The sequence below is a fragment of the Molothrus ater genome, chromosome Z (assembly GCF_012460135.2).
Source record: "Molothrus ater isolate BHLD 08-10-18 breed brown headed cowbird chromosome Z, BPBGC_Mater_1.1, whole genome shotgun sequence".
Lineage (NCBI taxonomy): Eukaryota > Metazoa > Chordata > Aves > Passeriformes > Icteridae > Molothrus > Molothrus ater.
Window position 1 is genome coordinate 51,559,144 of NC_050511.2, and position 14,677 is coordinate 51,573,820.

The following is a 14,677-nucleotide window of genomic DNA, read 5'->3' on the forward strand; positions in this document are numbered from 1 at the left end:
CTTGTGGTCTTTTTAGAAGCAAGCTAGGCAAATAATGTCTATTAATTATTAATCTATATTGTGCATTAAGTTAAAAAAATCATTAGTTTTGAAAGATTCGGTGCCAAAATTAAAGGATGTACTAAGTGGGGTTTTGCAGTGTGTCGGATTGTCAGTGTGTTCAAGTTAGTCAGTATTTTCTTAATCAGTTGGATATTGGGAGAGAGTATCTGACAGAGCAGTTATAAAAAATGGTCCATCAGAAAAGCTGAAATCATGTTGGAGGACATAGTTAGAATTTAGTATATATCTGTTATGTTAGAAATCAATTACAAAGAAGTTTGGAAAGGACTTAGTGTAAGTTTCTACACTTGGATGGAGTAATCAACAGTGAAAATGCAGAGCAGAGAGCGATTCATTAGGTACAGCTCTGTGGTATAGCTCGGAGAATGAAAGACAAAGTGAACATGGCTGAGCAGTATCAAACTAACAAGGAAAATACCACACAGAAGGTGTACATTAGAGTGTAATTTTTTTTGACAGCTGAAGTATTTTTTCCCTGTGCATCAAATTCTTCAGATGGGAGTTCTGCTCATAAAGAAGGGGGCTGTCAGTCCTTAAGAAAGCTGATGGGAGTATGCAGAAAGCATGACCTGCAAGGAGATATAAAAAGAATTTGTCTTTTATTTTAGAAAATTTATGACAGTTGTCAAATGTGTAAAAAGGCTGTTTCAAATAATAATGGAATAGTTTATTTCTATATATGTGTGGAAGATAGAAAAGGAGTAGCATACCACTAGGTGCAGAAAGATTTCAGGTTGGATATTAGTAAAAACTTCCTACCAATAAAGCTTACCAAGCATTGAAATAGATTATCCAGGAGAACTGTAGAGTATGTATCAGGAGCTCTGTTTGTGAAGAATATAGACAAGCATCTGAATTACAGACATAGAGCTGGCTTTGTCTTGGAGCAAGTGAATTAATTTGATGAGTTCTTGCACTTTCTTGCATTCAAGAGTTTTTATGAATCTGTGAAATACACAGCATTCAAATGAAACAAGGTCAATAAGCTGACAAGTTTCAAGGTCTCTACCACCTGGCTTTTAAATAAACAATTACAGTAACCTATCTGAATAAACAATTACAGTAACCTATCTGTACTGCTTCCAATATAATACAAAGTTTTGATTGGAAACAACATTGCAGCCATAAAAGTAAGAGCCTTCTTTTTCATGTTTGTTAATCCCTAGATTTTCTAGCGACTTTTGAAGATGTGAAGAATCAGGAATTGGAACGAAAGGCCCAAACAGAATCCAACATTGTTGCACTCCTGGAGCACTTGAGCAGGGTAAGCATGTAGCATTTTCATCCTCCTTTGGCAAGCTAGGACTCCAGACGCACAAAACAGGAGGGTGGCTGGATAAAGAAGGATGGTGGATTTTACATATTTATATTTATCTACATAATTATCTCTTAAAATGATTAAACATTAAACCATGTACAGCCATAGTTAAAAAAAGGATTTGTTTAATTTCTCTCTTTTTCTAGGGGAAGAGTTTTGAGCAGTGTGTTATATTGTAACCAGAACAAAGGAATATTTTCATAATTTCTATAACTCTGCATCTCTGCTATAACTAAGATTAATAATGATAAACATTTCCAAATACTGCAAATAAAACTGCTGCAATATTTTGTTTATCCACAGTTTGCAAAACTCAGTTCATGGGTTATTCTGTCACTAGTTTTACTGAACTAAAACTATTTCAGTTGTCCCTCTACTAAAAGTATGTCTGAACTACCCTGATGCATAATATTTAATGTAAATATTATAAATTAATAATGTAGCAGTTCAGAAACTGTTCCCATTTCTAGTCTGCCATTTTTCTCACTTTCAAGACTTGTATTCTTTTTAATGTTTTTGGCTCCCATGGATTTCTTATGTTACAGAAAACTTTCAACTGAGTAATACTTTGATTCTATGATTATTTTAATTGTCTCTTACCTCTTTCAATATAGTATACCATAAGGTGTATTTTAGGCACTGTCACTTACTTTACAACAGACCTATATGACAGCACAGTTTATATTTGCTGCATATTTATTTCATCTGTACTGGCCTGTCAATACATCTTTTATCAGAAGTTGGCAGAATGCAAGTCATTCACTTTTAAATCACCCAAATAACAGACAGTGTCATAGGACAGGAGAGTTTCTTACTTATCCAGTTAGCAGTTGTTGTTTCAAAAATACAGCATGTTCATATCGTTGTTGGTAACACACAGAATCTGAATCATATGAAACAAATTTCATCTGTTACCAATCAAGAGCTGAAGATTATGCAGGAAGACCTCACTTTCAAATCAAATGAAATGCAGAAATCACAGAGCACTGCTAAGAATCTGATTACAGGTGAGATCAGCGAATTTTCTAATTAATTCCTTAAAATAATAAAGACTACCTGCATTGTTACACTGATATCATGTAGAAGATTTCCAATTATTAGATATCAAGTGATCTCCAAATATTAAAATGCAGTGATAAGTTCACAAATTGAAATGCTTCTGGGTAACAAGTTATTTATTTTCATCAATTTATTTCTATTTGTTTTATTTATTTATTTATATATCTATTATCTATTAGATATTGTATACTATGTATTTATAATAGGTATGTATACTTATTCATATTTACCTTACTATTACCACTAAATTCTCATCTTCCTTGCACAGATATATGTTTAACACGTGTATTTCAATACAGGGGTTGAATTGAGCTAGAATTTTATTTTACTAATACTTGCCTCAAAATAAGATCTTCCATGATCTTGATAGAGTGTTTAGTAAACTGAAACTGAGTCTTGCACATTTATCTAACCATGAATTATTTGTAAATGTAGTTCTTAGTATAACTTACTTATGGTTTATGCTTTTCCAAATGGATATGTTCCACAGGCAATTAACTGACAACAGTAAATAGCTCTCAAATCCCAAAGCTTCGGTTCTGCCAAGTGAATATTCATTTTGACTTTATTTTCTAAACACTCAAATACTTATTAACATCTTGAGGATGTTCTCTGTAATTTCAAAAAGCAGACAGTAGTTTAATTTCATTCCCATAAGAAGTATCTCTTTAGTTCGTTATTTGCACTGTTTATTCTGTGTCTTTGCCAATATCATTATTGGTTCAGCAAACCTTTCCTTGTTTGTTTGGCTGAAAGGAAGGGGCAGGAATTAAGAATGTTAAATCATTTTCTTAGAAGGCTGTTTCATGTTGTACTTCACAGTAATTTTCAAAATAGGAGCCAGTATTGTGACTTCAAAGTAGTTACGGGCAAATAAGTTATTTGGCACAAAATTTTAGAGAAATTGATTTTCTGTTGTGTGATTTAACACAAAATAACTCATTTTGCAGTTGTAGTGTAGTTTGAATTTTTGGGCCTTATATTAAAAGTTCAAATATGACTTTTTGTTCTTCCATATAAGCATAATTTCTGACTGTTTTCCAATATAAGGATGTTTTGGTAGCATGTAGTACTATAGAGGCATTATTGAAAGAAAAATTTCTTTCTCTGTAAGGGAAGAGGAGGAAGTTACAGTACATAATGTTCAGCAGACAAGTTATTCCTAAGTAAATGTCTGACAGCTGGGATTCACAGATAGTATAACAAACAAGATTCCTTCAGAAATACAGTGAATGCTCAATTTGCACAGTTGAGGTTCCTTCTAATCTTTGAACTATAGCACAGCCATCTTCAGAATTCTTTTGTTATGATTAAAATCTGGATTTCCATATTTTCTTGTCATAACAAAGATATAAAAAGTCCACCAGCAGAATCCTTAAAAAAATAAAAAAGAAAAGGAAATCATGAAGGGTAAACAAAAGTGCTGATGGCATAGTTTCCCAAAAACATTTCCCTGGGTCACTGTAGTTTGTTCTGAGAATTTGCCACTGTGTACACACTGCATGCTAGATGCTGCAACTTCATGGCCTATCAGAAGGAACTGGTCTGCATCCTCTTCCTGTCTCTTCCCCTAGAGGAATTTTGAGGTTTTTTCAGTTTTGAGGTTTTTTCATTGAGTCTGCTGCTGGATAAGGATAAAATTTTCCCCTTCCAGTTTTGTTCTTTTTCTCCAGAAAGTGTGAATGGATAGGAATATCCATTGCAGTCTCATCATTGCTTGTATTAGAAAGAGCAGTCCAAGAAATTTTTTTGCCTTTTTGGCATTTGGGTTGGTGCTAGTCTTTACATGTAAAATAAATTCCAACTGGTCAACTATGTATAATTTTAAAATAACAAAATACAGATATTAGAACAGCTATATAAAAATGCTGTGATCAGACCCAGGTAAATACTCATGAACATCTATAGTTGTTTTCTGTTATTTCTCTCCAATCTGAGTCTATTTTTTAATTTTATTTTTTACTGTTTCTGATCTAAAACTCTCCTTTATTAATTTGTCTTTAAACCACAGTACTCTAGGAACAAGAAAGGAAAGAGGTGATCTGTTCAGTTGTGGTTTACAATCTGTCACTGACCAATGCCAGAAACTTCATTGTGAAAGACTGAGCAGTTATAAAATATTGTAGACACACTGAATGTGTTTTCCTAAGTCCTTTGCAGTGGAAGGCAGACTGTGAATTACTTACATGTGAAGCAATCAAAAATATTATAATTTAAAATACTTCTTTTAATTTGCATGGGAATTGTTCATATTTATATAAATGCTCCTTGCACATAGAGGACACTTTCAATCTTACCTTATGGATAAGCTTTCCTCAGGATAATTGCAAATGGTACAGAAATCTTGGTTTGTCCTTTTATTTTGAGGTTCCTAAAGAAATCATGAAAGCACTCTGTAATATGCCAGAAATGTCGATAAAAGTGAGTGTTTCACTCTAAAATATAAGTATATGGCATATAAATACACAAGCAGAGAGATGAGTAGCAAAATCTTGCTCTGAATGTTTTGATCAGGTGATATTTTCCCATGTAAGTCCACTGGCAGAACTATACCCGTAGTTTTTGAAAAGGTGAACTCTTCTTCTATCACATGGACACACCTATTTTCTTCTGCCTTAAAGATTTATGCTGCCATGATTAAACTGGGGAGGAAATTTTCTCTCCTTTTTTCAGCAGATCAGCACAAATCTCAAGATGCAAACATATGCCAAGAAAAGGTTTTTTGTGCAGTCTCATCCCTCTCAATAGCCCATGTTGCCTGATACTTTGGAATGTAGGAAGAAAACTGCATTATCTCTGTTGTTGTTCTGAGTTAGACACAGATCTGAAACATAAGATGATATAGCCATGTGTTCAATGTTCAGGAATGTGAATGAAATACAATGACAGGTCAGATCACAAAACCATCCAAACTAAGTCTAGCCAACATCTAGTCCTTCCTGACTCTGGGTAAGTAACTTACCCCAAGACTGAGTCAAAGTACTTCTATTACTTTGTGTAGATATAGTTTTTTCTCTCCCACATGTCTGGACAGTTTCAGTCTCTACCGTCCTCTTTATGTCATAATCCACCCACAGTTCTAATTCCTTTAATTACGTAACTCTGCTATGTTTTTAATGGCATCTCAGAAGTTAATGCTATATATTGTAGCCTATGTTGATGTTGTAAGCTGTGACACTTCTTTTTTGAAGAATATATGAAGAATATATGAAAATGTTTTCCTCTACAAAGCAAATGTTTACAGCAAGTTTCACTATTTGTTGTCCAAATCAAGTCTTATCCATATTCAAGCACCACAAATAAAAAGAACATGATGCTAAAAAACTCATAAAAATACTTCTTTGGTTTGTCTGTGTTCTGTCTGCACTTCTATTGCATTGCAATAAACTTTTTGTATGTTATCACCACTGCTTTAAGATTGTGGTGCTATAATTTATTGCATGGTGCTATAAACATTACAAATAGAAACACTGTGATACAGATCATCACATTTTCATTATTCTTCACTTATGGATTATAATATAGTAATTGTAGTGTGTAGTGTGAGTCTGACTTGTGGCATGTTGTGAAGATCAAATTTTTTGTTTCCTTCACATTAATAACTCCCAAAAATACAAAAAATCAGAAGTATATTTAGGAGCTGTTTATATTGGTTAAATATAGCATAAATGTTTATGTAATGGGCTGTGTATTTTGAAACAAAAAGTACTGTTAATTAGAGATTGTGTTTCTGGTGATCTAGAGAGTCAAAAACTGCAGCTGGACCTACAGAAGATGGAATTGTTGGAGGGCAAGATGGTTGGTGAACTAGCTTCTCTTAAAGACAAAATTGAACAGACAAAAGCAGAGCTGGAGATCTACAATAATTTGCCAGCTCTGAAAGCATCAGGAGAAGAAAAGAAAAAGGTAATGAAAGGGATGAAACAAAGTGTGTGCTTTTGAACAGTTAGTGGAGGGGAATCCAGTTTTGTGACTGGCAGTCCTTCTGACAGCTGAAAAACACATCAGTGCAAATTAATCCAAATACTATTTTGCTTATATGTGTGACTTGTTAACTGGGCACATGTAGCAGGTATTGAGCTGGGTATCTTTTAATAACTGCTTTCCACAAAATTTCCCCTTTCTATTTTCATGATTCAGCTAAAGTCTTATGCAGTTTATGACTGCCCATATCTTTGAATTTAGTAATCTAACACAGAACACAAGCAAAAGAGAATTTCCTACAAATTCTTAATAACAGCATTCCCACTAGTGCTCATACAGTATTGTCTAAGCATACAACTTGGTCATAATCATTGATTATTTTTTTTGGGATAGAGCATGCAGTGCTAGAGAAAAGCATGTGAGTTCTTTACGCATATGCATGTGATCTTGTTCTAAAAGGAAAAAAATACCATCTTAAAAGGTAAATTAAAGTAATGTGCTTGAAGCCCACATCAAATGAACTCATCCATTAATCAGTTTCTCTTGGGTTTTTCCCTAACTAGAAACTCGAGGACGACAAAGAAAAATTAACAAAACGCAGTCGTGCTTTTAAGAAAATAATGGAGCATTTGAATACAGAGTATGAGACACTAAAGAAGGAGCTGCAAGAAAACGAGACCCATTCTCAGGTATAGGTCAAGTTACATATTATTCTTCCAGTTGTTTGTTTCTTGGTTTTGGCTTTCTCATACACATGAAGCATTGTACAGGCAGAATCTGTTTGTTCCTTCTCAGTGAGTTTTCTAAGTCATGTGTTGTAAGTGTGTAACTGTATTTGCTGTTTTCAAACAAAAGGTAATATTGTGCCAACAAATGACTTGTAAGCTTTGGATTATTAGCAGAGATCTTTCTGAGCTAAAAGTTATGTGAGTCCTTTGTTTAAGTGTTTGTGTTAATCTTGCTCAGAACTCTCTACCTTCTGCCCTTCCTTTGCTTAAGTAGTTTGAGGACGAACTTAGAAAGAAACAGGGAAAAAAAAGGTCACTGCTAATTAGCTAAGACCTCTTTTGCTTTTAAAGTCGTTGTGATTTTTTTTTTCCTTTAAATCTGTACTATTAATTCCATTTTCCTTTTTCCAGTTCTGCTCCTTGCAGGCCACTGAAGTTTTAGAGTCTGTTCACATTTAAACAACTTTGGTATATATGTATATTTGTATTTCAAAAGTGAATCGGGAAAGATGTTTATAACTTCTTGATCAGCTTCTATTCTTTCATTATAAACACACATAAATTGCTGTCATTTTGGCAGCAGAACTTTACTGGTAAATATGTTTGAATGCACAGAAGAAAAATAGATAACCTTAAAATAAGGTGGAAAGGGAAACTGATTTTTTTTAATGCATTTCACTGTGTTTTATTGATTTATGTTGTTGAGATATTTGTCCTTTAGAACTGTTATTTTTTCTAGTACAGTCAAAAGCTGAAGGTCATATTGTACATGTTTAAGTTGACTTTCTTTTGAAATTAATGTTGTGGAGCAGATGAGAAGACATAGCTCTGACTGAGGCATATGTGTCCATTTGTAGCATAGGATTATGATAATCATTCTAGGCTGGTGACACAAATCCTCAAAGCTACACGCCAAAATGTGAAAGACCTTCAGATACTGTGAATCTTTTTTGCCAAGATCAGATTCTGGGGTTTAGGTAAATTAGAAATGCATACTCAGTGTTAAGACACTTGCATAATGAATCTAAGCATTTTATATAAAATAGTAGTTGTATGTAATTTCTTCAGTTCATTAAATGTGGCAGTTCTATTTTTATGTGGGTGAAAAGGATTTGTTTCTTTACTTTTTATGCCCTAAGTGTAAAAAAATGAGGGTGAATTAAGGTATGTCTTATAATAACTGATTATTTGACATTCGTCAAGCATTTTGAGGTACAAGTAGTGTTCATAAATGTGGAGGACTTGGGCAATTTTGCAAGAGGTCAGCTGGTCGTCAAGCAGTTACTGTAAAAATACACTGAATCTTTCCTTTTCTCTGTGCAAGATAACATGTATTTCAGTTCCAGGCTCCTTTGCTGGCTGTGTTATGTGCAGCAATGTCTACCAAAAGGACAATAATAGTTCTAATTAGCCAGAAATACCTAGTCTTGGAAACAAATGATTGCCTTGTTTGCTGCAAACTAGTACACTAGATAAACTGATTCTTACTGTTAAGGTTTGAATTATATGGAAACTATTTTCATCTCTTCCAGCTTAAGGAGAGCTTTAAACTAAAATACTGCAATATTTTCCGTATTTATTACCTTAGTTTCCACTTAAAGTTTAGTCTCAGAATGGTTTTTAGTTTTACTTTTAAAAATAACATCTTCATATCTTGAAATGCAGAACCTTGAACAGTAGCATCAGAAAAACAAATATAAAATTGTATTGTAAGGAAGCAGCCATCAATATAATGTCCACATTAGTTTCCTGTTGATGCTGAAAGTATTGAAGGAGTGCCAGCGCTGAACCCACACTCCTACAATCTTCTCGCTGCAGCTCTGTTCTTATCACAACTTCTGGCATCAGACAGGAAACTTAACTATGGAAGTAAGGAAGTTTCTTCTGTGTAGTGCAAAGTCCAAGACAGTGTCAGGAAATATTGTATCTCTGATGATTTTAGATTTTACTGATTCTAAGAAGAGATCCATCTAAATGATATGTGGAGCATAATTAGAATTAGTATCTCCCTGAATTGTTCACCTTTTTACTTCTGACTTGCCTGTTAACTTTCTTATATGACAAATCTTGAATTCTCATCTGATTTTTTCATCTCTTGCTGCAGTTGCAGAGTGTTTTTATACAGATGGATTATAAAGTGCTAAATTATATATGCAGGGTAATCAGCAGCAGCTTTAAAAGCATTTTGCCATTGTTTCTCATTTCTGTGGTTTTTATGTGAAATAACTTTAATCTTATCAGTTGATAGAGTACAAGGTACTGATACAAAATTATTTATGTAAATATATGTGTAATTATTACCATTTTAATTTTTGGCTCTTTTTGTGGTTTTGTGTTTTCAGCTTACAAATTTGGAGAGGAAGTGGCAGCACCATGAGCAAAATAACTTTATGATGAAGGAATGTATCCTTTTCTTTAAGAAGTAAGAGTCAAATTCACACACTGTATTAATTGAGGAAGAAGTCTGTTTCCTCCAGCAGAACAAGACAGGACGGAATGGGCTGCAAAAGACAGGGGAGAATGGGAAAGGCAATCCTTTGCAAATATCTGCTTAGCTGATAGATATTATATATAGCAAAACTTGCATGTGTTGTCTGAAAGAGTTTACGGAGTCCTAAAACATAAGTTTTACCTTGCGGTCTGGAATTTTTCCTTCTTTCTTAGGTTTTCTGCAAGGTTACATATAAAGTTTATCTTCCCATCTCTCCAGTCTTATCTGATATTAATCTGCCAGCGTAACATTGTTTAAAAACATGCTGGGGTAGAGGAACTATCTTGTAGTTCTCTATGGAATTCAGATTAACAAGTTGCATTGCAGTAATCATGTCAGCAAAATCATTACTTGCTGATTTGCAAATGGCTTTCATAAGATAGTTTTTGAAGTTAGGAAAAGCACTGAAATTTGTTTTAATTAAAATTGATGGTTCTTCTCATCTGGTGCTATTTTTCTATTTTTCTCCTTATTTATTATAGAGATCTGAATAGGACCAGGCTGTGCTTTTATTTTATATTCTAGGGACAGTGAATTCACTGCAATAAAATTACTTCTTTAAAATTATTTAAGAAACAAATTGTTATTTAAAAAATCTGAAATCTCTAAGATGCACGAAATCACTGTTACATGATTACAGTACAAATGTAATTGGTAAAAGTAATGTCAAAACTAGACCCCACCATCTAGTGTAGTGTGTTGAGCAATTAAAATGGCATGGGGATATATTTCAGGCAATTCTGTGTTAGGCTAGCCGTCACAGAAATAATACTGTTGATGATGATAATTATTTAGTAAATAATGCATATACATATAGCTACATGTATACATATAATGTTGTTTTCTGCAAATACCAAATATCCCATTTCTCAAATCTGCTACATGCTCTAATTCCTGGAAAAATATCTGAAAAAAGTCTTGGATAGTGTAATATAGTTGGAGCCACCTCCTCTTTGAAGGAGGCTCTACAGGAATATTTTATTAAGGCAATACTCTTAAACACAGTTTTTCTCAACAGAAAAGATTTTAAAACAAACCAAGAAAAAAAGTTGATCAGGATATTAAAATATCTCCTAACTTAGTATAAAACATTGCCTATCCAACTGCAGACCCTTATACAGAGTACTTACATCTTCTTGGGCTACTGGAGCGGGGCTGCTTTCTTGGACTGGGACTTCTGTGATTTGGTTTGCAATGTAACAATAAGCAGAGTCCTTCATGAGGAACTTATTGCCTACATATATATATATATATATATATATATATATATATGAACAAAAGTGCCTTAGGTATGTAATCGCTCCTTTTTTCTAAAGTGCTTGTTGTGAGATGGCAGCTAGTAAATAAGTGTAGATCTTTTAGCCTGGTCAGAGTTTTTTCCACTATTTTCATCCCTTGACAGTTTTCACAGAAGGAAATGTATGGTCTTGTGGTTCCCTTGTGATCTGTGATTATGCTCATATTTATACTGGCAGTTTGTTTCCTTAATTCTTTTAATCAGTCATAGCAACAAAAAGTCAGGAGAGTGACTACCAGCCAATAATGAAGAATTCGAGAAAGCTGGTCAAAGAATACAACAAAGCTCTCATAGAAGCTTTACAGAACACCAAGAACTGAACCCAGGCATTTCCTTCCTGCCCGAATGGACCAACAATGAGAGATGTGCAAAGGCTGTGTGGAAAGCTGGACTACTGAGATAATTTATTCACCACCAGGGTGGAAGATAGAATTATTTTTCCAGGTTTTTAGAAGTTACAGGTTTTAATACTATCTCTCCTTTTGCACTGTTTAAAATTTTTGGAAATAAACATCTGAATTTTAGAAACAAAAAGGAAATACTGCCCAATGAGTTACTGAGGCCCATTGCTGAATTGCATCTCAAATGTGAAATTTTAGTCTGCTTTACACCCTGAATTTCTAATTGCCTTGTAGTCCTACCCCTGTCAAACAGAACAGGACTGCTTGACACGCTGTCATATGCATTATCCTAAATTAACTGCATAATAAGATAAATGGTAACATCAATATACCATACCTATATATAGCAATTTATACCAAGTAAGGAAAGCATCTAAGGATGACAAGCATCTTTTAAAGTCAAAATTGCTTCATAGTGTAAAATCTTACAATAAAAGCAAATGCCAGCAAATTTTCATTTCCTAATGGAGACTTAACTTTGTTATTTTTTAAAATGTAATTATAAAGAGCAAACTCTGATAAAAAGTAGTGAAACATAGCTAACACTGATTTTATGTGAAGCATTTTACTGCTGTAGTATTCACCAGTAAAGGAAATAGCAGAGAAACTTATTTGTATTTTCTGCAATGTGTTTTTCCCTCCAGTTTCAAGCAGAGGGAAACCTCTGACAAAAATCTACAAGGAAGGGTTTCAACATAGAATAAAAACAGGGCTTATATATAGAAAATAACAATGTGCTTTATGATACCAAAATTTCAGAAAACATTTAGATTAAAAAAAAGTTCCATTTATATATTTGTCTCACATTCTACCTGTAATGTATTTTATAAATTGCTTATTGATCATTTCTTTCACCTGGTATATTGTAAGCTAGTCCCGATCAAATAGAAATAGCACAGTTGACTATAGATAGAAATCTTACCTGAACAGTAAGCTAGTCTTATAGAAAGAAACTACAAAAGAGCAGTGGGATCTGGATTTATAGTTGTTCTGCTCTCTTAGAAAAGTTTTCCAGAAAAGAGGTGGACTATGTGCCTCACTTCATGAAACTGGAGTAGAGAAATTATTAGGAAATGTTCTGAGCCCATTAAAATAGTTCTGTATTTTGTCACTAAATTTCCTCAAATCTATGATTGTCTTTTTGAGTATAAAAAGATCTGTAAGCTAAAAATACTGAAGATTTGTGCAGAAAGCACTGTGTTTGCTAATTCAGCACACTGAATAATGTTGCTGTATATGTTTAGAATATTTAGAGATAATGGAACGGGATTTCTATAAACTAAGGACTGTTATCTAGGGGAAATTCCCACTAAAGTCTCTTCCTTCCTGTCAGAATTTCAGTTATTCCAGAGAAAGGTCATTATTTGCAGAGATAAAGTTGAAGTCTAATATTCTCACCAATCAAGCCATCAGCCAGAGAGATCACCTCCTGAATTCCACTTGTGCTAGAATAACATAATGCAATGAACAATGGAAAAAAGCTGCAGACTGAATAAATAGATTGCTTTGACTTTGCTTTCTCTCAGGGCAGGGGAAGGTTTTATTCCTTGGTAGGGATTCTGTAAGGTAGCATGGTAAAGCTTACAGGTTTTTGCTATGTTCCCAGGAGATGCCTGTCATGAAATCCCTTTCTCCAGCATGCAGTTCTGTTCCTTGTTCTACTGAAGGATCTTCAGATAACCTGTTTCTTTGTAAGAATCTCATCACTCAGTCTTTCTCTTAACAATCCACCCATATGCTCCTTGATAGCAGTCATGGCTGAAAAGAACTGTATAGATTCAGAGTGGTAAGCTGTGTGGCAAGTGTTTCATCTCCCTCTGGAACATTATTAACTCACTCCTAGTAGTGAGCTCTGTAAGTTGTACCCTTACGTAGTTTCTCGAGTGAAAATCACTTGTGCTTTAACTCTTTCTATATATATATATTTTTTTTTTCTTTTCTTTTTAATACAGTTTGAGTACCAGACAATGTTTTTTCACTGAAGCTCCTGTGTGTACGTCAGGACATGAATTCAGTAACGCACATCTCTCTCTCTACCCAGACAATCTTTTATTCATTTTATGCTATGACTTCAGACTGAGAGGACATGAATTAACTGTCAACATCTGCAGAGTGGAGATACTTAAAATCTCTTCTGCTCACCTTTCTCAGCAGGGCTAAGTATCACCTCCCTCAGTCTGCCTGGCAGTGCTCTTCCTAACTTGCCCCAGAATACTGCTGGCCTGTTTTGCTGTGCATTGTTGGCTATCAGTCAGTTTGGTGTACACCAGGAAGGGCCCCAAGGTGCTTCTCAGTAAAGCAGGTTTCCAGCCACTCAGCCCTCAGTGTGCATGGGTGCCTGGATTGTTCCTCCGCAGGGGCAGGACTGTGCATGCATCTGTGTGAAATTCCAGTGTGTGGAACTTCATTACATTCTCGGCTGCCCACTTCACCTGTTTAGATCCCTCTGACCAGCACTACACCCATATGGTGTATCAGCCACTCCTCCCAGCTTTGTGTCATCTACAAGCTTCCTGAGGGTGATCTCTGACCCATCATCCAGGTCATTGGTGAAAAGGTTAAACTATATTGCCCTCATATCCATGGTTGTTGTATTCCACTACTGGCTGGCCTCCAACTGGACTTCAGGCCACTGACCACACAGGGAGCCCCAAGCCTGCTTATGTAACCATACTTTATCAGTTTATCTGTGAGGATTTAATGGAAAACTCTGGCAAACACCTTGCTTATGCTGAGGTAAACAACATCCACACCTCTCTCCTTGTATATTATTAGTTGTGGATGGCTATCAGGTTGGTTAAGCATAATTTCTGCTTCATAAGTCTGTGCTTCTTGCTCACAATCAATTTCCCATCCTTCATGTGTCTGGAGATTGTATCCCCCCTTAGTTGCTTCACAACTTTCTCAGGGATTGAGGTGAGGCTGACCAGTCTGTCATTGGACAGATCACTCTTCTTGCTCTCCTGAAGTGACACATTCTAGCTTTCAGTACTCAGAAGCCTCTCCCTTACCACCATAAAATAAAAAAAGTACTCAGGAATGACCTTGCTATGCCTTAAGTCAGCTATCTCTCTACACATGTGGGTGCATCTCAACAAGCTCCATGTAATTACATGTAGGCAGTTTGTTAAAAGTTCCCTTACCTAGTCCCCCTTCAGTAGGATGCCACTGGGGCATTGGATACCAGGTTTGACAATTACTGTCACTTCCACATCTCACTTCAATGGCACACTGTATGAAAAGAAGCATTTCAATTCAAAGCCTTCAATCAAAGCATCTGTTTCTGCCGTGTTATTTGTGCTTGAGAACGAGCACAGGAATTACTGCTTTTGTTCCCAGCTCATGATGGCATGACAGTACTCCAGCCTTGTTCCCATATACACAGGGATATCATCA

At 35.0% G+C, this 14,677-nt stretch overlaps 1 protein-coding gene across 4 annotated transcripts in view; it reads left to right on the forward strand.

Annotated features, from left to right (window-relative positions):
* IFT74 (intraflagellar transport 74) overlaps positions 1-11,892 on the forward strand; it is a 35,718-nt gene extending 23,826 nt beyond the window's left edge. For 3 of the 4 annotated variants that reach the window (XM_054517885.1, XM_054517884.1, XM_054517883.1), the window contains exons 15-20: positions 1,230-1,327; positions 2,262-2,388; positions 6,183-6,346; positions 6,928-7,053; positions 9,435-9,495; positions 11,085-11,892. In XM_054517885.1, the coding sequence (XP_054373860.1) occupies positions 1,230-1,327; positions 2,262-2,388; positions 6,183-6,346; positions 6,928-7,053; positions 9,435-9,495; positions 11,085-11,200 (692 nt within the window). In that variant the 3' untranslated portion in view covers positions 11,201-11,892. Of the gene's footprint in view, positions 1-1,229; positions 1,328-2,261; positions 2,390-6,182; positions 6,347-6,927; positions 7,054-9,434; positions 9,496-11,084 lie in introns of those variants that run through there. The other variant, XM_054517886.1, reaches the window with a different exon arrangement.
* Positions 11,893-14,677: the final 2,785 nt, after the last annotated feature.